The 19575-nt window shown below is 50.2% G+C and overlaps 6 protein-coding genes and 1 non-coding gene across 7 annotated transcripts; 4 read left to right on the plus strand and 3 right to left on the minus strand.

The window, feature by feature from the left end:
* Positions 1 to 189: 189 nt before the first annotated feature.
* B0H65DRAFT_524018 (uncharacterized protein) lies at positions 190 to 1658 on the minus strand (the record flags this gene model as incomplete). The annotated part of the gene is made up of 4 exons (XM_062828813.1): positions 190 to 921; positions 980 to 1070; positions 1147 to 1228; positions 1302 to 1658. The coding sequence occupies 4 exons, from the start codon at positions 1656 to 1658 to the stop codon at positions 531 to 533; spliced, it is 921 nt and encodes a 306-aa protein (XP_062681389.1). The 3' UTR covers positions 190 to 530.
* A 3286-nt stretch (positions 1659 to 4944) lies between these two features.
* Positions 4945 to 7509, plus strand: B0H65DRAFT_573152 (amidase signature domain-containing protein; the record flags this gene model as incomplete). Its single annotated transcript, XM_062830537.1, is given in 8 exon segments — positions 4945 to 5819; positions 5904 to 6346; positions 6425 to 6524; positions 6586 to 6685; positions 6765 to 6881; positions 6901 to 6966; positions 7034 to 7314; positions 7392 to 7509. The coding sequence occupies 8 exon segments, from the start codon at positions 5248 to 5250 to the stop codon at positions 7507 to 7509; spliced, it is 1797 nt and encodes a 598-aa protein (XP_062681390.1). The 5' UTR covers positions 4945 to 5247.
* A 688-nt stretch (positions 7510 to 8197) lies between these two features.
* On the plus strand, positions 8198 to 9922 carry B0H65DRAFT_573160 (putative short-chain dehydrogenase/reductase; the record flags this gene model as incomplete). Its single annotated transcript, XM_062830538.1, is given in 4 exon segments — positions 8198 to 8208; positions 8904 to 9331; positions 9351 to 9430; positions 9468 to 9922. 4 exon segments carry the CDS (start codon positions 8198 to 8200, stop codon positions 9744 to 9746), a joined length of 798 nt encoding a protein of 265 aa, XP_062681391.1. The 3' UTR covers positions 9747 to 9922.
* A 2419-nt stretch (positions 9923 to 12341) lies between these two features.
* On the plus strand, positions 12342 to 14010 carry B0H65DRAFT_557852 (S-adenosyl-L-methionine-dependent methyltransferase; the record flags this gene model as incomplete). Its single annotated transcript, XM_062830088.1, has 1 exon — positions 12342 to 14010. The coding sequence occupies exon 1, from the start codon at positions 12541 to 12543 to the stop codon at positions 14008 to 14010; it is 1470 nt and encodes a 489-aa protein (XP_062681392.1). The 5' UTR covers positions 12342 to 12540.
* Positions 14011 to 14109: 99 nt separating this feature from the next.
* B0H65DRAFT_185229 (uncharacterized protein) lies at positions 14110 to 15258 on the minus strand. The gene is made up of 3 exons (XM_062821563.1): positions 14868 to 15258; positions 14484 to 14805; positions 14110 to 14375 (listed from the first exon to the last, which is right to left on the minus strand). Exons 1-3 carry the CDS (start codon positions 14998 to 15000, stop codon positions 14210 to 14212), a joined length of 621 nt encoding a protein of 206 aa, XP_062681393.1. The 5' UTR covers positions 15001 to 15258; the 3' UTR covers positions 14110 to 14209.
* A 2578-nt stretch (positions 15259 to 17836) lies between these two features.
* B0H65DRAFT_185268 (uncharacterized protein) lies at positions 17837 to 18570 on the minus strand. Its single transcript, XM_062821564.1, has one exon. The coding sequence runs from the start codon at positions 18372 to 18374 to the stop codon at positions 17949 to 17951; it is 426 nt and encodes a 141-aa protein (XP_062681394.1). The 5' UTR covers positions 18375 to 18570; the 3' UTR covers positions 17837 to 17948.
* A 190-nt stretch (positions 18571 to 18760) lies between these two features.
* B0H65DRAFT_t232 lies at positions 18761 to 18849 on the plus strand. The gene has a single exon. It is a non-coding gene; the product is annotated as a tRNA-Phe (tRNA).
* The last annotated feature ends 726 nt before the right edge of the window (positions 18850 to 19575 follow it).

Genomic DNA, 19575 nt, shown 5'->3' on the forward strand with positions numbered 1-19575 from the left:
TTCCGACCCTTTACTTTTTCTTAGACCGTTGGAAGACTGTCAAATTGCTTAAGCTGCCGGGAAAAAACCAGGCCGTTGATTTCTTAGGTGGTCGAAATAGTTAACGGTTTGTAAGCTTGACTATTAACCTTTACAACGGTTTAAATGAAGTAAACCGACTTTCGACCGTCTAATACATCTAACGGTAGTAAGACCGCCTAGCAAAATGGCCATGTGCAGCTAAGTTGTGTCCTCCCTTCTGCACGCTTCAAGACCTACCCTCGGCCCGTCCCCTTTCGCTCCATTGGGATCTCCGACTGAACTTATTGAGGTCTTCACCGCGACGTGCGGGTGCCTGTGTACCATGCTTTACGAACGGCACCTTGCAGCAGACGTTACCTCGGCGCACAAGTTGATGTCACACCCGACAGCTTAATCCATAAATTTATACCTCACAGCTGGGACCAATTTGTTCATTTTGCAGGTCTTACATATTTAACCATAGTATCCACCATGTCCCTCCTTGGTCAGTGACGGGACCAAGATCTCGTTCAAACAGTCTGATGATGGGGCTTGGAAACATCCCCGACAACCGGCGGGTACTCATCGAGGTCGGCATAGAAAACGAAGCATCGACAGTCGAGACTTTCCCTTCGCTCTCCCTTTTTCGACTTGGGATTCAAGAACCCAGAGTGGCAGCAACCACGAACTGGCGCTGAAAGATCACTGTCAGTGCTCTTAAAGATGAATGCCTCCCACGTGTTATGATCTGGCAGATAGTACCACTCGGACGCTGGGTTGTGGTAGACCTGCATGTTTTCGGTGTAAAAGTTGTCAAACACCACGTCGCTCGCCACCGTGTCCTTCTCAAAGTCGAGCGTTCGAGCGTCACACAGGCCAAGGGGCCAGTCGTTGAGCGGACCTCGAATCGGCTTCCAGACACTGGTATTCATCAGCCTGAGTTGAACCTGTGGCTAAGGGAACAGGGCGGGTTTCCTACTTCACAACTTGCCAGCGGCCTTTTAGCACTTCCTCGGCGCGGTCACCAAAAAGAACCCTGATCATCCGTTCTCCTTCCTCCGGGGTAAAATCTACGATAGTGTCAGTATCACGATGTTTCGTCACTGACGGAGTGCTTCAACATCGGAGGAGAGCAGGAAAACAAACCAATGTGGGCCAGTGAGGTAGGTTGATCATACTGGTATTCCTCTCCAGTCGAGAACGGGAACGACTCGTGTCGTTTCCTGAGCTAATACTCTCACAGGTGTGAACAAGTGCTCTCAGAAGAGTTAAATTCATCGTACCGAGACTCAGAAACTCACCGCGTAGTCCAACACATGAACGTGTTTCGCTCCAAGCTCTTTCTTCAAAGCTTCTTTTACCTCTTGTACATACACCTTCTGGACCAGCTCCTCCTTCCAGAAATCGTCGGGTGTCAAGTTTGAATGAAGCTGGATCATCTGGAAACCGCATTCTTCCATGCGGAAAGGGCCAGCACCTGGTTCCCTCATGCTCTTCACCTCAATCGGATGAGGGATCTTTTTGAGGTTATTTTGCGGAATCTCATCGTCCGGTTCGTATCGCATGCTGTATGGCTTTTCGGTCTCGTACAGTGGATCACGGTCAAGGTACCACATGGAAGACCTCACGGTGCTCCCATCTCGATCCTGTTCGTTCATCATGTTAGGGACATCTGGACATGGCTCATCGGCTTCATAGGCGACAGGGTGAGAACCTCAATCATCTTTCCAGTTGGAATAGTGTCCCGATGCTGATTTGGGGTTTTTAGAGTTGCTGTGATATTGAGAGGCTGATATCCGGTCTCGTGCGCTGTGGTTCTGGATACACCCGAAGGATCCTTGACGAAGAAGTGAGAAATTCAGGTGGAACTAACTTGAGGCCGACGTTGAAGCCTTCCGACGCCAACTCTCGAACTTCGTTGTGCCTACATCGTCCCAATGACCACCCGATTCATCTTCGTCGGGCATCAACTACCCGCCATCCTCGAGTAATCTGGAGCTTTGCCAAGCGATTAACTTGGTGTCGTTGCGTACGTTACTGCGACCTGAGAAGCACAAAAGACTACTTATCAGGCAATCCAATGAAATACCAATTGGTTAAGATCGTATTCCCGTCTTTCTTCATTTGGTCATCACATACTCGACGCTCACCGGCTTGAGGTAGTTGCAAGGGCAAGAGCTGGATCACAGTATGTCTCAGCCCAACATGTCGGGGAGAAAGGGAGAAGTAAGCCCCTCAGACATTCAGCTTCAGCTGGTCTAGCTTGGGTGATTTCCTTCTACGATAATTCCGACATGTCTTCGCTGGGTTAACTGCGTTCAATGGAACTCTAATATCATCCTTCATCAGTCGGGTAGCCATGCAAATGCAGACACTACCGGATTGACCAGCTTTGATGGAGATTGTGTTGGATTATCCCTTCCCGCGTTGTCGTTAAGGTCTTGATACCTAAGCCATAAGTAGCACTCCAGCCAAGCTTTCTTTGGTTTACTGTGAATTGCCAACCTTGTGATAATCTTCGGAGGTGAGCAGATCGTGACAACTTCATGATGGGAAGTGGGCAACCGAATACTCGTTAGGACTTCAAAAACAACCGTCTGACTAGTTGGTTTAACTGACGAATATTCGAGGCAGATAAGACAGCGGTCAGAAAGCTTTCGATTATCACGCCCCGATCAGGAGACCGACGAGCCCAGTTGGAGATCACCAACAACTTCAACCTCCCAATCTTCTAAATGCTGCTGAGCTGGAAAGGCTCTTTAAATGCTTTGAGCCTATCATGGCCATGTCAATCAGGTGATCAGGTAAGGGGAAGAGGAAGCTACTTCCAGGACAGTAAAAAAGAGCGAGTTTGCTAGGGCTCACCGCTGTCAATCATCTCCTATATCTTGCTCTAGTGGCTGATGGGCGTTGGCGGGCGTTGGCTGCGGTCCTAAAGAAGCAAAGTAAAACCAAGTCAGGCCTCGAGCTGCAAGATCACCACATCAACATTGTAAGAGCCAATTCTTTACGACTTTGGGTTGTTCAGATAACGAATTGTGGAGGGGCAGCGGGATATTGCTGAGTTTAAATGGGATTCGATTCGTTCCTGCTGTTCGCCCTACAAGTACAGATGGAAGTGAGAGTGGTGGGGTAAAGTGTGTGTTGCGTTGCATGCAGGATCGGGCTGCGTTGTACTTATGTATTAGTCACCCAAGTGGGGGAGAAAGGAAACCATTCTCCGCGAGAATGGCTCTGACACTGGATACTTGGGGGTTGGCTGGGCGGCTTGGGAACCTTTTGTCAACCCCCTCTCATAAAAGAGGGGGAAATTTTTGTCTGGAACAAACTTTTAATTTGGGACATCTGAAATACTAGCGTGCACCATAGAAAAATGTTAGTGGGAAGATGCAATAACTATTCAACTACACCACTATTTTTTAAAAATCTGTCAAAATTTGGGGAGAATAAGAAGGCTCTAATGAAGGTGTTGCCAAATTTGCATCAAATTTGGTCGTTCGATGTGCATACCTTTTGATCGTTGAAGCGTGGTTTAGCTCGGCGGTTTCGCGACACCAAAAATGACGATATTTGGTGTTGATACAAAGTCTAGAAGCTATCGTTCGCCCAATTTAGAAGATGATTTTTTACAACTTTGAAGGAGCCTTTCTTATATCCTTTTCTTACTTCCTAATTTTTGCTAGAATTTTAGAAAATTGGTGGATGTGGTTATTATTGTTGCATCTTTCCCACTAACAATTTTCGATGGTGCATCCTAACATTTCAGATTGTCCCAGATTAAAAGTTTGTCCCAGATAAAAATTTCCCCCTCTTTTATGAGAGGGGGTTGAGGAAAGGTCCCACCACTAAACCGCACCACAACCCCCAAGTATTCCTTGAGAGTTTTGACAAGAGGATCGACTCTTGTACGGTGGAAGGGAAGAAAGGCGAAACACCCCGCATGGCAGGGACACTACAAATTTCGAAATTACCCGCAAAAACGGCCGTAATATATGACAGCTGCCATGGGTGGATATATGAGTGCGCTGAGGAAAGGTATGGGTGTGCCCAGGTTTTCTCTCTTTTTTCTTTTGGTTTCTCCCGCAGATATATTCGTTGTCATTCCATTTGTTGCGCAACATATCAAGTAAGCCTCATAGCATGCCCTCTCCCGTCCCGACGAGTCACTTCTGTTCGCAATTGGGTTACTGTATTGTACGGGAATCACCGTATACCTTATCATTGGCCGAAATTCAATCCGGACCTGACCCGCCGTATGTCATTGACCGAAATCGCAGTTGCCCGGGGTTTCACGAGGGAGTTTGCATGCCTACCCGATCAGTTACAGTAAAATAAAAACCTGGTATGTAAAGGGGGGGGAGGCTCTCAAACTTTGAAGTAAGGGGTTGAATGCGATACTCGTCAAGACTTGAAACGCCACTTGAACAGGCAAAACTAGTTGAGACAATGACGGTATGAGATCTAGAGTGCTATCCCTTTATATTATGCGCAGTAGTTGAGTACTTCTACTTATATTAGAATCGGTGTCTTCCAGTCTAGGAATGGCGTATTGTACTTGGACCCCTACTCACCGCAAGCCGGGAGATGGCATGCAAGTGACAGCTAGGATCGCGCATATCATCCCACCATGGAGCCTAGCTCCTGCATATAGAACAAAAGCGGTTTGGACGAGTACTATGGCAGAAGCGGTGGGAGAAAAAGCGAGTGCGAGAAGGGGGGCAGTTTTTTTCCTCATCAATCCCACCGAGGTACCGATTTCCGACACTCTGGCCTTTTTGTCCACTCCACGTGTGCTTTCTCTCTTACAGCGTCATATTGTGTTTTTCATGATCCCGTATTGTTGTTTATCTGTTGATATTCGATGGTGAAGTCCAACACAGTCTTGCAGCGCCTGTCAAAAATTTGCAACTCAGTGTTTTCTCAGCCGAACGACCGACATTGGACCGAACAACCCCAGTCTTTCTATCGACATTCTTTGGCACTCGAAGAACAACAGTCAAATATTTCGCGAAACACCCGGTTTAATACCCACTGAAGACGATCAGTGCGTGAAGGATTGACCCACAAACTGTATGCGCATTGCAGAGATACAATATTCCATACCTAACCACTCCACGCACATCGCCTCCCGTCCAAATATGGGTTCTACAACGGCTAAGAAGCCGAAAAGAATTAGCGACGCTCACTAACATCCGTAAAAACAGTTACTTTTTACTCGAATAACCGGCAATTGTTCTCTCACTCAAGATGCCAAGGCTGTCACTCATTTGCCATTTACCGTGGTTTAAACGCACCGGCTACTTCAAAAACGCCGAGGCTACCGGACATAAAGACAAAGTGTCAAGCATCTCTGGCCATGGCGGGACATTCAATATAGGAACAAGCGTCTATGCGGTTGCCCCCACTCCATGTCGGCTTCTTCCTGTCAGCCGTCTCGACAAGCTCAGGAAGAAATCCACTCGCCGTAGTCTCGCTACTGTCTTTCTGGTCCCAGCCTCTGATAAAGGTGCTAATGAGACCGTGACGCTGGATTGGATCACGAACGCTGTCGAGAACTACACAGCCAGTGATGGTGTCTTCCACATCTCCTTCCTTGAGACCGTTATCTTTAAGGGTGGGGGCAAGAAGAAGCCAAGGATCAGTCCAAAGGCGCAGAAGTATCTCTTTGAACAGGGGACCCGGGATATAATACTGTGGTCAGATGCCGTCGATCTCCCGCCAGGACCGTATTACAAGACGGGTAATCAGATGAGGGACGTATGGAAACTTGAAGACGACACATATGGCACATGTATGGTGACAGTGGCACCCAAATCTGAGTGAGCTCACCTCAATGCCTGATACGCGTACGCAGGAGCCAGCGCGGGGATGCAAATTGTTGCTAACAACCAGCGGTACTCTAGCCCATCCGAGTCTTTTCAACCTCTTCACTGGATTGGTACGCGCCATCAGTTCCCGAGCTTTGCTCTTCCATCGAAGGTGCAGACAGGAGACACTGTTGACTTCGAGTCAAAACCTCTTGCTGGGTGGAGAATAGTCGTCAAGGATAACATTCGCTTGAAAGGAACAAAGACTTCACAAGGAAACAGGGCATACTACGATGTGTATGATGCCAGCAAGGAAATCGCACCATGCATCCAGAAACTGATTGACAAGGGGGCAATAGTCGTCGGCGAGACAAAGATGAACTCGTTTGCCAATTGGGAGGAGCCCATTGAGTACACCGATTATCAAGCCCCCTGGAACCCACGTGGCGATCAATATCAGTCCATGGGCGGAAGTAGTTCCGGCAGTGCGGCGGCTGTTGCAGCCTATGACTGGCTTGACATCGCCATCGGAACAGATAGTAGGTTCTTCAGTACCCCTTACCCATGCCAAATTGTGCGACGAGTTGATAAAGATGAAACTAACGCGGGGACGACAGCCTGGGGCAGTGTCACTAGACCGGCCCTCTGGTGCGGTTGCTTCGGCCTACGTCCCACTATGGGCGCCGTTAGTGGAGAGGGAATCGAACCGCTTTGCAAGTTAGTCACCATGTACGACATGAGATGTTTGAGTGTATAGGGCTGACCAGCAGGGATTTAGGGAATGGGATACGGCCGGTCTTTTGGGAAGGGATCTGCAGCGATGTATACATTCCGCTATGCAATGGCTGGATATGGAGAAAATGGTGGCGGAACCAAAGGTATACTCCAATCCCTGTCGGCAAGGAAGACAAGCTCGAATTCTGCCTTGCCAAGCGAACTTGCACTGACTCTCGGTAGCCATTCACCTCCATTATCTGGGCCAGTGACTTTTGGAGTATCATCGATGATACACAACAAGTCAACAGTGCGCGAGAATTTGCCCGTAGAATGGGATCCATCCTGAGCGTCGACTTTGTTGACCTTTTCCTTCCAGGATACTTGGGCTGTGTCTCCCCCACAAGAGGCCCAAGGACTTTCACTTCGAGAGTATATAGAGGATGTAAGTAGCGGCTGTGCGGGGTGTGCAAGTACCAGATATTCATCTGACATTCAACTCTCCACTCCAGGCGATAGAAGTTCAATCCTACGACGCGTATCATAACTTTGAAGACTTCCGCAGGAGGTACCAAGAGAAGTTTGGACACACACCATACGTCTCTCCCCGAAACCAGGGAATGTGGGAGTTGGCAAAGGGGATGAGCAAGGAAGAGCGAGACCGTGGCTTCCACAAGATGGGTGTCTACCGCAAATGGTTCAACAAGACGATCTTGAATGGAAAGCATTTCAATGCGCTTGTCATGATGCCACTGGAAAAGATGGAGCCAAGGTATCGAGATGAAGTCCCAACGTGAGTATCCCGTAGCCCCTGCCGCTGTGGCCGCTTAGTGAAGGCGTTTGTTGCTGACCACCGTGAACGGGTTCCAGATTTCCACGACCACCTCAAGGAGGAGTAAACGCACTAGCATTGGGGCCAGTGATGAAGTCTCCGGTTCTGGCTGTTCCCAGTAGGCATATTCCCCAACTTCCAAAAAAGCCAACATGACTCGTCAAGAGCACTGGCACTGACAGTGACACACGCATCCAGTTGACGAAATAACTTATACTTCTCGGGTTTCAGGCCGGGAAGAGAAGCTTCCATTTGTGATAGCCCTCATGGCGAGACAAGGTGAGCAACCCTTTCCTGCTCAACTCGGAGCGGAAATTCCCGTCTGATTCTCGACTTCTCGCCGGATATAATGAACAGAGGCTGACCGCGCTTGCAGGGTATGACATAGAGCTGATGGAGAAAACGCGAGATGTGTTAAAAGAAATAGGCAAGCCAACTGTACTGCAGACTGGAAGAAGAATGTACAAGGTAGATAACATACCTCTGGGTAAGGTGTGCAAAGGGTGATGAGGGCGTCTCCTAGCGGCGTTGACTTATTCGTTTCTTTCCTTGCTTCTCGCTTTCTATACCCGCTTTCGTGCATATGTTTCTCGCTGAAAATCGACAATGGTTCCTCTCCGCCAATTTTCTGCGATCGTATGAAGCGATCGTGCGGCCGTGCGGTCGTTACGGAGTAAGTCGATAGTTGTCGAGCATTGCTCATGGTCAGGAGCGAAAGGATCGCGAAGAGCCAGACCAGAACTGGTCACGACGTGTACGAGTGCGGGCCGATGGGGCGGAGAGTGCTGGATGTGGTCTTTTTTTGCAGTCAAACAGCGATAAGACTGTGCAAAATGTAACAAGCATGTGGGAAGGGTTGGTTAAGCTTAACTCAGAGGAGAGAAAGCGAGGAAGCGAGGAAGCGAGAAAGTGTGGAAAAGAGCAAAAGGCGGAGAAGGAGATGGAGAAGGGAACTGAAGAAACGGAGATTGCAAATTGCACTTTGTGTGAAAAAAGTGAAATGCATGACAAGGCGGAAGGTACGTACTCTCGAGGCTCCTTCCCGAACATTTGATTGGCAGATTGACCAACAGCTGTCAACAGGCAGAAGCGGCGTATTGGTTCGGCCGCTGCGTCTTGTCGGGACGGGATGAACCGTCCCCGTCGCTCGCGGGGAAACACGAGCTTACGAACCCAGTGATGCGGATGAACCAACGGTGCTGACCTTTCGCCTGGGGCAATGCTACCTCCGGGAACTAACAAGACATCGCAAAATGGCTCAGCAATCACTACGTGATGTTGGTTTGAAATGCTCAACATGGGAACAACACGGAATGAGAATCACGAATATCATATCGCGGACTATAGGATTTAGATGATTTGGAGACGGTGTGCCTTCTGTATAAAAGATCATTCAACACCACTGGAAATCTTCAGACAAGCAAACCTGACGATATCCATCACAGCTTTCACTCAAGGAGAATCCGTTCCCAAATTCTTCCAATCTCACAAGTCCCATCTCAGCCCGAAACCAAAGCCCAAAAGCCATCATGACCACCCCATCCCAAAAGGACCGTCCTCATCACCGGCTGCAGCGAAGGCGGCATCGGCTCCGCCATGGCCAAAGTCTTTGCCGCCAAAGGCTACCGAGTCTTCGCCACTCTCCGCAACTCCTCCAAAGGCGGACCCTCTCTCGAGAACACACCCGGTATCGAAGTCCTCCTGTTCGACGTGACCTCCCTGGACTCCATCAAGCAATGCGCCGCCGAGGTGCAAAAGCGCACCGGTGGAAAGCTGGACGTGCTGGTCAACAATGCTGGTGCCGACTACGTCATGCCGTTGCTGGACGTGGATATCGATGATGCGAAGCGGTTTTATGATCTGAACGTTTGGAGCGTATTGGGGATGGTGCAGGCTTTTGCGCCGGTATTGATCAAGGCAAAGGGAGTGGTGGTGAATCATAGCAGTGTTGCGAGTGTGATGCCGCTTGCTTGGGCTGGTAAGTCTCTCCCGCTAAGGCATCTACAGCAGTTCCAAATCAGCCATGAACAGCATATTGGCTACCCTCCGTGCCGAAGGAGTGCGTGTCATCACTGCTGTGATCAGTTGCTGTCCACACGCCCATCCACTCAAAGGCCAGCGATCTCGTCTTGCCGGAGGGTTCGTACTATCAGCAGGTCTTTGATCGGATCAGTGATATCAGGAAGGGACTGGCGCAGCTGGGATCCATGGATGTCAACGTGGTTCCCAGATCAATGGTTGCTGATATTGAGAGTGGAAAAAATGGTGTGATCTGGCGCGGTGGGACGTCATCTTTGACCAGGTACCTCGTGTGGTTGTTACCGAATGGCCTTTTTGAGAGTTTGGTGAACTGGGTAAGGGGTCTGGAACGTGTGCAGACTGAAACGAAGTAGGCACGATGGGTGGTCGGGAGAGGAGTCTCGACTGGAAGTTGACTTCCGTTCATCCCATGGTTCTGTTTGTTGGATGTTCTTGCTGTTTGTCATCTTTTCCCTTGTTTCGCCGCTTGTACTTGCTTTAGATTCATTGTTAGAAATGACATGATCACAAGATCAACTTTGAAATCTCGGAACGTACCTGCTTGAAATGGCCGGAGGAAAGTGCCCATCGCGCGTTGCCAGTCTCGGCACTTGATCGCCTGAGGGAGCTTCCGCAAGCATCCCCGATTGGATGTGGTGAGTGCCTGCACCAAGGTTAGCATGCTCCTTCCCCAATACCTTTTATGCCATCGGCGATGACCCAAAACATTCCAGTTTTAACATCTTCGATTTCCATCACAAGTCAAAACTCACCTCCTTGACACGCATCCTCTTCTTCCCGCTTTGGCTCATCCTCTGCTCTCCCGATTTCCCTTGCTCCCATCGTGCGTCGCCCCTCCTAACATCAACACCAGAGTTACCCTCTCGGTTCAATCGATGCCATCCACCTTCCCTTTTTCCACCAACGCCACGCCGTCAACATCACGCCTTCCAACCAACCCGTTCTCACCTCAACCCACTCAAACCCCAAAACTTTCACTCGTGCACAGACCGTCTCATCTGCCTATATAATCTCCTCCAGCCTCCCTCAATGTTTGCAAACTCTCTCCTCTTCTCTTCTTCTGATCAAGCTAGGTCCGGTCGCGAGAAGCTCCAGAATCTCACGCGGTAGCCAACCTGGTAGCCAACCTGGTCCAGGTTGCCTGTACTACTTTTCCCACCCCAGTGCCAATTCGCTGGGCGAGTAGGTCCGGACACAATTTTTGGTGGCACCCTCTCGGGATTTTTCCTGATCACTGCTTTTTTTTCGTTATGCTTCTCTGCTTGAGGGTGGGGACATGAGGAAGAAAATGATTGTACTTAGCTGTGATGTCCATGCAGGCCTGGTGGACTTGGGTCATGATCAAGAAAGGACACTGAGATCGCGAGGTCACAGCTCCGGGACTTTGTCATGACTGGTGTCTCTGCTCGCCTCGTCTTGGTGGTGGGCGCTGTCAGTCATCTCCGGAACCGCTGATGGTGCTGGACGGAAGGTGAGGTTTGCCGGGTGCCGAGATGAAGACCTCCCGTGGGAGGAAGGAAGGGCTTGAATGTAACAGGAAGAAGCTGAATCAAACTTACCCTTCAGGTGTTCGTAGCCAGCTCCTTCCCTTCGAAGACAGACTGAGAGTTGGCGGGAGTAGTCGATGCATGCCCCTGGTGGCATCGAAGTGAGCTCGTGTGGTCGTGACATCCGCTCGCCGACCGTGACTTCTCTTTCCCGAACCTCTCCTGCCATTCACACCCACCCCGAAGGCCACTGTATATGTCAACAACATCGTCAACAACTTCCCTGGCCATTCTTTCTCTCCTTGCCCGACAGTTGGACCCGCCCAAGTTTCCAAAACTTGCACTCGTGCACAGACCGGCTCATCTGCCTATATAATCTCCCTATCCCCCATCATATTTCCGATCCTTTCTTCTTCTCTTCTTCAAGCTAGGACCCGACTGTGGGAGGCTCCAGAATCTCTCACAGTAGGCAGCCGTAAGGTTGCTTGTACTACGCGTAGTCCTCACCCCCAGGGCCAACTCCCTGGGTAAAGTAGTCCGGGCACAATTTTTGGTGGCAAACCTTCAGGTTTTACCTGACTATGACCTCTCTTTTTTTCGTTGTGCTTCTCTGCCTTTGGGTGGGGACATGAGGAAGAAAACAGTGCACGGGGGGAGATGAAGGACAGAGGTGGAGGGGTAGGTGAAAGAGGATGGGGTGGTGGGGGAAGGAAGGGGGAAGGGGAAGGGGAAGGGAACAACTCGCTGAGGTTTGTGGATGTGGATGGGGAATGATGGAAGGGAGAAAACATTCTGGATTTTGGGAGGGGATTTGAGGCTTTAAGTACTTGTGGACGCTTCCTTGATTCCAACACCACATGCATGAGTGCCGATGGGCATATCTCTTCCAAGACTGATGCATGGCAGTGGGCGTCATTTTGCTGCGTCGCAGGGCCCGGTCGCTTGTCGGTCTTCCGAGCACCGAGACCCCTCCGAACTCTTATGTATCATGATCTCACTGACTGAACTACTGGTTAATTATGACTCGAAACCTTGCGTTGTGATCCACGTAGTCGTGCTGGACAAAAATCGAGGGCGCGTTTGGTTATGAAATGAACTAGATGCGATACTATCAGCAGCACGCGATACATGTGAGGACTTCTGTTAGTAGAGTAGCACCAGGCTCTAGTTACCTCCCATGGCAATATTCTTTTCGAATGGACAACATCATGTTCAAGATCTTTCTCAAATTGGAGATTCATAGATTAGAGAAGATCTACAGGACTACAACAGCGTTTAATGGCATTGTGACATGCTTTCGACCGTCATGTTGATAACCACGGCCTTCCCATGACCCCGACCGGGTTTCTTGGCATTCACGAGATTGAAGTTCGTCTCCATCTTTCATAGGGTTAGGGTCAAAGCGGCCCCTCCGACTTTTTCACCCGCACGCCAACATCCCCGCCGCCGATCTTCCGTGTACCTGCATCACCGGCGGGCCGTTCCCCAACTCGCCAAACTCCCCGGACCCCGGACACCGACGTTTGTAGCCCGGTCCCATCCACAAACTTTATTTGCACGCCGTGTCACCTCACAGACACCACCCACAGACAGTGACACCAGTCCACCAGACCTGACCAATCACCAAACACACTTCCACATTCAAAGCAATTGCAACAACATGTCACAACAACCACCCACCGTCGTCTCCAAAGACGAACATCAGAGGAAACCGCGAAAAGAACGGGGTCCCAAAGCACCCAAACAAAAGAAGGAAAACCCCATCACGGCCGCCGTCACCTCATGGCTCCAAGACCAGCGACAATCCATCTCCCTCGCCGCACTACTTTCACCTCTTGAAACTACTCAGGATGAAGAACAGCTCGAAATCCTCCTCCTCGACAAAGCGCCCAAGCGGTGGGTAATCTACGAGCCCATGGTCCTTCTCCCCAGCGGAAGTTTCACCGCCTCTCCCTGGCCTCAACTGCTCGACTCTCTCTCCTCCGACATCAAATCTTCGTTGTGGACCAGGATCCTGGCCAACATCACCAGGGATGGAGGAGCGTCAAAGGCGGAGTTGACGAGGTTGGCTGTTAATGAGGGGATTCCTTTGCATCATGTTGCCGACGCTGCTGAAGATGCGAAAGCTGGCTTGAAGGGTGAAGAAGAAGAAGAAGAAGAGAACTTGCTAAGATCGCCCTCGGGACTAAAGTTATTACACGGCGACTTCGGTCCCGCCTTGTCACCCACCGCCGCCCTACCTACGCCGCAAGATTTTGGCGAAGCGTTTTGGGTGTCAACCAAGCAAAATGGGATTACCCAGATTTGGGCGCCGCGGTATACCATGTTCTCGAGGGGAAATGTGAAGGAGAAGGCTAGGCTTTTGGAGTTTCACCACCACCGCTCTCTCACTAGCGCAGCGGCGCCCACCAACACCAACGCAGCAGCACCATCACCACAACAAAACCTGACCCATCGGGTAAAACCACCAGCCACCCTAAAGGACAAATACGCCCTAGACCTCTACGCCGGCATAGGATACTTCGTCTTCTCCTACGCCAAGCTGGGGATGCGCGTGCTCTGCTGGGAGATCAACCCGTGGAGCGTGGAGGGACTGCGGAGGGGTGCGCTGGCGAATAAGTGGAGCGTCAAGGTGTTTCAGGGGGAGGAAGATCTGACAAAGAAAACGACGGGGGAGATGTTGAGAGAGGCGGATGCGGAGGGGGTGCAGGTTGTGGTATTTTTGGATGGGAATGAGAGTGCGGGGCGGAGGGTGAGGGAATTGAGGGAAGAGGGAGGGGAGTTGGATGTGATCCATGTTAATGGTGGGTTTTTGCCTACTAGTGAGAAGAGCTGGAGGGATTCGTGGGAGGCTGTGGTGGGGAAGGGGGTGGGGGATGGGTGGTTGCATTTACATGAGAATGTGCATGTGAAGGATATTGAGTCGCGGAGGGGGGAGATTCAGGGGATCATGGATCGATGGAATCAAGAGTTGGATGGCAGTGAGGGGACGACTGAGACAAAGGCGGTGGTGGAGCATGTAGAGCTCGTCAAGACGTTTGCGCCAGATGTGTGGCATTGCGTCTTTGATGTATACATTACAAGGAGTTCTAGTACAAGTAGTAGTGGTAGTGGTAGTCGTCCAACATGACGGTCCGGTTCGTCGTAACCCCTTCGCCAATGCGCGGGTTGGCAATTCATGAGTTTATACATATATGTGTGCAACATAAGATCCGTTTCCAAACAAGCATCCATCCGTGTCTAAATATCCAGTCCTGATCCTCTTCATATGCGCCGGGCAAAAATCAAATCGTGCACGCAGATCGAGCAACTAGGGAGGAGGGTCGTCTTTACCCACTCCGCCGGAACTTGGCGGGGATGTTCTCCTCGATGATGGCGATCTTGTCCATCTGGGCTAACCGTTCCTCTTCGAGCTCCATCTCCTCGTGCTTCTTGAAATGTTCAATGTCTTCAGGGTGGGTAAGGTCTTCGAGCTTGGTGTTGTCGTCGTGGTACCTGCAGCAAGTGATCGTTAGTCTCTGACATCATGTCTTGGCACAAAGACGGCGGGTTTTGCGCCGCCCCCTTTTGCGACCTCAGTTTGGAGGTAGAGGACAAACTCACTTCTCCCAGTGATGAATCTCGTACTCGTACTCAGCATCGCCGTGGTGTCCCGGCCCCGTACCCATATCCGGAAGCGTCTTCTTCTCGACGTCGATGAAGCGCACGAACTCGTCCTTGGTGATGACGCCGTTGCGATCGTAGTCGATCAAGTTGAGGATGTCGCGAACGATCTCGTCTCTCCTGGGCTGGGAGACGTGCTTGTTGGAATCGTCCATCAGGCCGTATGTGCGGAGGATCTCGAGACCTTCCCATGTGTTATCGCCGTCGAAGTCGTGCAGAGCGAAGAAGGAGGCGGCGTCGAAGTTTTCGATGTGGTGTTCCTCTGGAAGCAAGGGATTGGTTAGCGGCTGACGGGCCGTGAGACATGGGCTGTGGAAAACATACCAGCCATGTGCTTGACCATCCATGGGGCGTTCTCGTCGACAATGGGCTTTTGCGACCCGCTGCCGTGGTCGCCGTGGGCGAGGGCGGTCCCTGTCAGGCCGACGGCGGCGAGGATAACGCTGGACGGGCGCATGATTTCGGGACGGGCGGGTTCTAGGATCGGAGGTTTAAGGATGGAAGTGCGAATGAATGCGCCGACGACGGAAGATGGATGGATGTGTTTGTGAAGAAGATGCGATCAACCCCTTTTCGATCGATCGGTTTTGCGATTCGTGATTGCTCTTTTTTGGTTTGGCGACGACCCCTGATGGTTTTATCGTACCTTGATTGATCAATTGGACGTTTGCTCGTGGAGACGGTGACGAACTGGGTCTGGACTTGCCCGGCAGAAGGTGACGTGCCCGTTCTTCCAGAAGGTTTAGCGTGCCAAGACTCGTCAAGCCCATCGCCGACTCCATCCTTGGCGTTCGCTTCCAAAACTGTACAGGATTAGTTGAGTAAAGGTGCTCACTATCCAAGGAAAAAGACGATTTTATGTACAGGGCAATTCCACGCTTTTGACCCCAAACTCCAAAACTGGATATATGCCTGCTTCCACCCAACATCACTCATGTACAGATGGATCTCCAACCCGTAATCTGATATTTCGTCGATCATTCTGCTGCAAGTTTTCAATCGAGTCAGTTTGCATTCACTTGGACCGCAACACTCTTTCAACATCTACGACTGAACTGGTCGCCATCTGGTGGACGATAACATGGGTATCCTATCACTTGCTAATATGTAACTGTGCGTTTTCCCCCCACGTCTGTTACTGCCATGCTAGTGCACAATCAGGGGCAGCCTCCAGGACAGACAACCTTCGCTCTTCTTTCCGACGATTCGTACAAACAACAGGTGACATATCTCAATCACTTTCCAATCAAAACATCGGAATCAACATGGAAATCCGCATTATCGGGCCTTTTCCCACTCCTTGCGCTCAGGGCCTCTCGCCTACTTGGGGATTATGGTGCGGTTCGGTGGTGGGACCTTTTCTGAACCCCATCGCATATGCATTCCTTCTTGATACTCCCGCTCGCTTGCTGAGCCTTGGTATCGACTCTCGCTTATTCGCTTGCTTTGTCCCCAAAGACGATCTATCTCGTTCGCTTACCATTCCTCTTTCAGGTCGTCACGCAGCAACACCAGCCCAACTGCACCATCTTCTCCTCTTAATCACGAGGCCCCCTCCCTCTGATCGTTCAGTTATTCCCTCTCTTCTCCTGCCTTCTCTTTTCAGATCTTCTTCACCCTCCCTGTTCCATCTTTCCTCAGTTCCTCAAGTGAAGAAGGCTGTGTCAAGCTGGCACTGCACTGCTCTTCACCTCCCCGAGATATTACGTACAATATATCATGTCTCGGTTCCCTTTTCAGCACTGGGTGCTTAGCCACCTTCCGCTCCGTGACACTGGCATAGTAAGACTCATGAAGAGCTGTGGTTAGGACTCGATCCCAACTGTCTACAAATCTTGGTCTTGGAGGGATAGTGCTTTTCTCCCGTCCGGCATGAACTCTCGGTCCCGAGCCTCCCACATTCACTCCCGGATACCACACTCAAATACATAAACAGTCACCCTTCATCCTTCCTTTCACGAGTCAGCTCCTCGTCAACTCGAGCCAACTTCAAGTGAAGTGAACAACCTCTTACCGGGATCCCGCAGTTGGCCAGGCTGTTGATCATCGGATACTCAGGAAGAGATATCGGAACCCAGAAAGTCTTGAACAAAGAAGACAAATGCAGAAGCCTCCTGCACTCCTAGCCTGCATCGGCAAACCTTCACCTCGCGGAATCATACGGAAGCAAGCGTCTCAACCGTCTCCGTGCAGCTAATGCACCCCGCTGCAAAGAGTACCGCACTCCGCGGCATCCAAAGATCGGCATTGCGGAGGCAGCTAACATGTGAAACATGTGATGGCATGTACTGAAGGTAAGTCTACCATCGTCTCCCACCATCTTCATCAAATGAAATATTTGACTGACGATCGATTGAGGACTCCAGAGTTGAAATTTCTCACACTCCGAAGTTTCAAAAATCTTCTGGTTGGTTTTCTCTTTTGCAGCATTCCAACGTCTGCACATCTTTCGGAGCAGTTTATTGTCTCTATCCGTCTTTTTCAACCACCATTCCATGCCCTGTTGTCGTCTGGGCTGTTTTATTTCCGACCACTCTGGTGCTATTCGATTTCCTAAATTGTTGCCCATCTCCACGGTAGCCGAGGCACCCATATGTTGGCATCACCCTCTTCCGTCATCGAGTTCCTTGGAGAGCCACGAGATCCCGACAGGTGGTAACTAGGAAGAAGTTGGAGTCAGCAACGAAACCATCACGAGCGAAGGACCGAAAAGATGGGACTACCTTGTCCCGTCACATTTCCCCGTTATCGATCACCGAGCGATGATGTTTCCATGCACAACTCCGACCCGAGCGCTGAACTCGATACCGATCAGCCATGACAGAAACCAGATACAGTCAAGAACGACATCGGAGGAGCCGCCATGGCAAAGAGATTGACAAGAGATGGCGTCAACAAAGGAGAACGTTGACTAGGGATGGGATAGGGTGACAGTCAAGAAGAGGGACAGGACACGACGACGACCAGGGGGAACAGGGACGACAGCAAGACAGAAACACCAGCGATAGTGTGAGCACAAGCGACAACGAGCAACAGAAATATCTGATCCAAAGGAAAAGCCACGGGAACAGCCGAGTCGATAGGAGGGTCAAGCAAGGGCAACAGGATAGAGTCAGGGAGTCAGGGACAAGGCCAAGGGTGCGCGCACCGGGGACAACGATAACGACAACAACCCGCGACATACCACTCAAATAACATCCTCTTCGGCCTACATCGGTACCCCTCAAGCACTGCCAGCCCCATTCGACATTTCCCTTCTTTGACGCAGTCCCCCAGTCCTCGAATCCAAATCCGCTTGCCCCTCGAACAAGCTCGAAATTCCCGATATGATCTTCCGAACACCCATCTCAGCTGACTACCTTAATTCCTTTTTCACGGGGTGCCGGCTGTTGCACGCAATTACTCCTAGGAACCCAAGAGACCAGATAGATCCCCGCCAACGGCCACGCAGTTTGAACCACCACTACACCCAAAAAAAACTATCGGTGTAATCCTAAATTTTCTCGGCTCCGCCCAATGGCTCCGGATCCAAAAGTGCACAAATACCAGATCAAACCAAGCCATCACCATCGCCATCACCAGTCCCACTACCATTCCCATACATATCCAGGAAACAGAAACCTTACCCGCGGGCCGAGACATATAACTTGACATCCAGACACAAACAACCACATACGACCATAGATGGTAGAAAACTCGGGATCCCGTCCGCTCTCCCATAGATAAGCTACCAATCGTCTGACTAGTAGTTGGGTCGGTGACGACCAGCGAATCCCAGGTGTTGTATGTTCTTTTTTCTTTTTTTTCCCCTTCCTCGTTTCTGGCTGGCATGTTTTCCCTTTCCTCGTTTCCCCTATGGATTCCGCTCTTCGGTTTTTTTTTTTGGGGGGGTTTTTCTATTTCATCGTTTGCTCTCTGGTCGTGGGAATGAGTGGTTGAACCACAAGATCAAGTCGGCACGCAACCCTCAGTCCGTGTTCAATCATCTCCACTTCCTCGTTCACCCTTCTTATCGTCTTATCCTTTTGCTTCTAGTTTCCCATTTCAACCCCTCGGCGAATTCTGCCAAGTTTTATCGCCATCATCCCAAACAACACACAAATGGCTATGTCATACTCAATCACTGTCAAAGATAAGCGACCCAGCCGCTGGTGGCGGCTACGACTCAAATCCAGCATGTGTCATAAGATCCACTACTGCCCAGACATTTCAAGCAAGCGGGTTTAGCTCAGTTGGGAGAGCGTCAGACTGAAGTCCACTTCACTCATAAATCTGAAGGTCGTGTGTTCGATCCACACAAACCGCAGTCTTTTTGTCTTTTTTCCTTCCTGTTCATTCGTTTCACCAACTCTTCTTATTTTGCCATTCATGCTTTGTTCCTTTTCCTTTTCAGCCCTGCGCTTCTTTTCTGATTTCCTCTTGATCTTAGTTTTTTTTTTTTTTTTTTTTTTTTTTTTTTTTTCATCTTCTATTCTGAGATTTGGATTAATTGTCTATCTGTTGATTTCTTGCAACCGCTTGCCTTGCTTTGCTTTTCTTCAAGTGCAGTCATCTCACAAATATTACTGTCAATAAGCGAAGCAAGTTGCGCACTTCAAAGTGTTCCGAGATACTCAAGGATTAGAACAAGTTGTTGGAAGCCCAGCAAGCGCACACTTTCGTCTTGTCTCCAGGCCAAGGAAGGCCAGGCATCGAGAAAGTCTCCTTTGAAGGGATTGTGAACAAGTTGTTACACATACAAGTAAACAGAATTTTCGCTGCTCTCTTCTGATCTTCTCCTCTTCGTGCAATAATACGTCTTTTCCAAGCCTCTCTGCTAGGTCGGTTTGGAAAAGACGTATTATTGCACGAAGAGGAGAAGATCAGAAGAAACACTGTGCCTATATCATATAGTACATCCATCCACCATCAAACACCTGTGTCACATCTACCCAAGCAAGCTCAAAGAATCCCATTTCCCTGGTGTTGCCTACCTATCCCAAACTCAACCCACGTCAAAACCCACTTCTCCATTCAGCAAACATGTTCAACT

This window comes from Neurospora tetraspora (assembly GCF_033439725.1).
Source record: "Neurospora tetraspora strain CBS 560.94 chromosome Unknown B0H65scaffold_4, whole genome shotgun sequence".
Taxonomy (NCBI): domain Eukaryota; kingdom Fungi; phylum Ascomycota; class Sordariomycetes; order Sordariales; family Sordariaceae; genus Neurospora; species Neurospora tetraspora.

Excerpts from the sequence above, each read along its gene's own strand:
- B0H65DRAFT_185229 (XM_062821563.1), bottom strand. The coding sequence starts at position 15,000 with ATGCGCCCGTCCAGCGTTATCCTCGCCGCCGTCGGCCTGACAGGGACC. Across the intron at positions 14,806-14,867 it reads GATGGTCAAGCACATGGCTG|AGGAACACCACATCGAAAAC; the intron begins GTATGTTTTCCA and ends CCTTGCTTCCAG. Across the intron at positions 14,376-14,483 it reads GAGATTCATCACTGGGAGAA|GTACCACGACGACAACACCA; the intron begins GTGAGTTTGTCC and ends CACTTGCTGCAG.
- B0H65DRAFT_185268 (XM_062821564.1), bottom strand. The coding sequence starts at position 18,374 with ATGCCAGCCAGAAACGAGGAAGGGGAAAAAAAAGAAAAAAGAACATAC.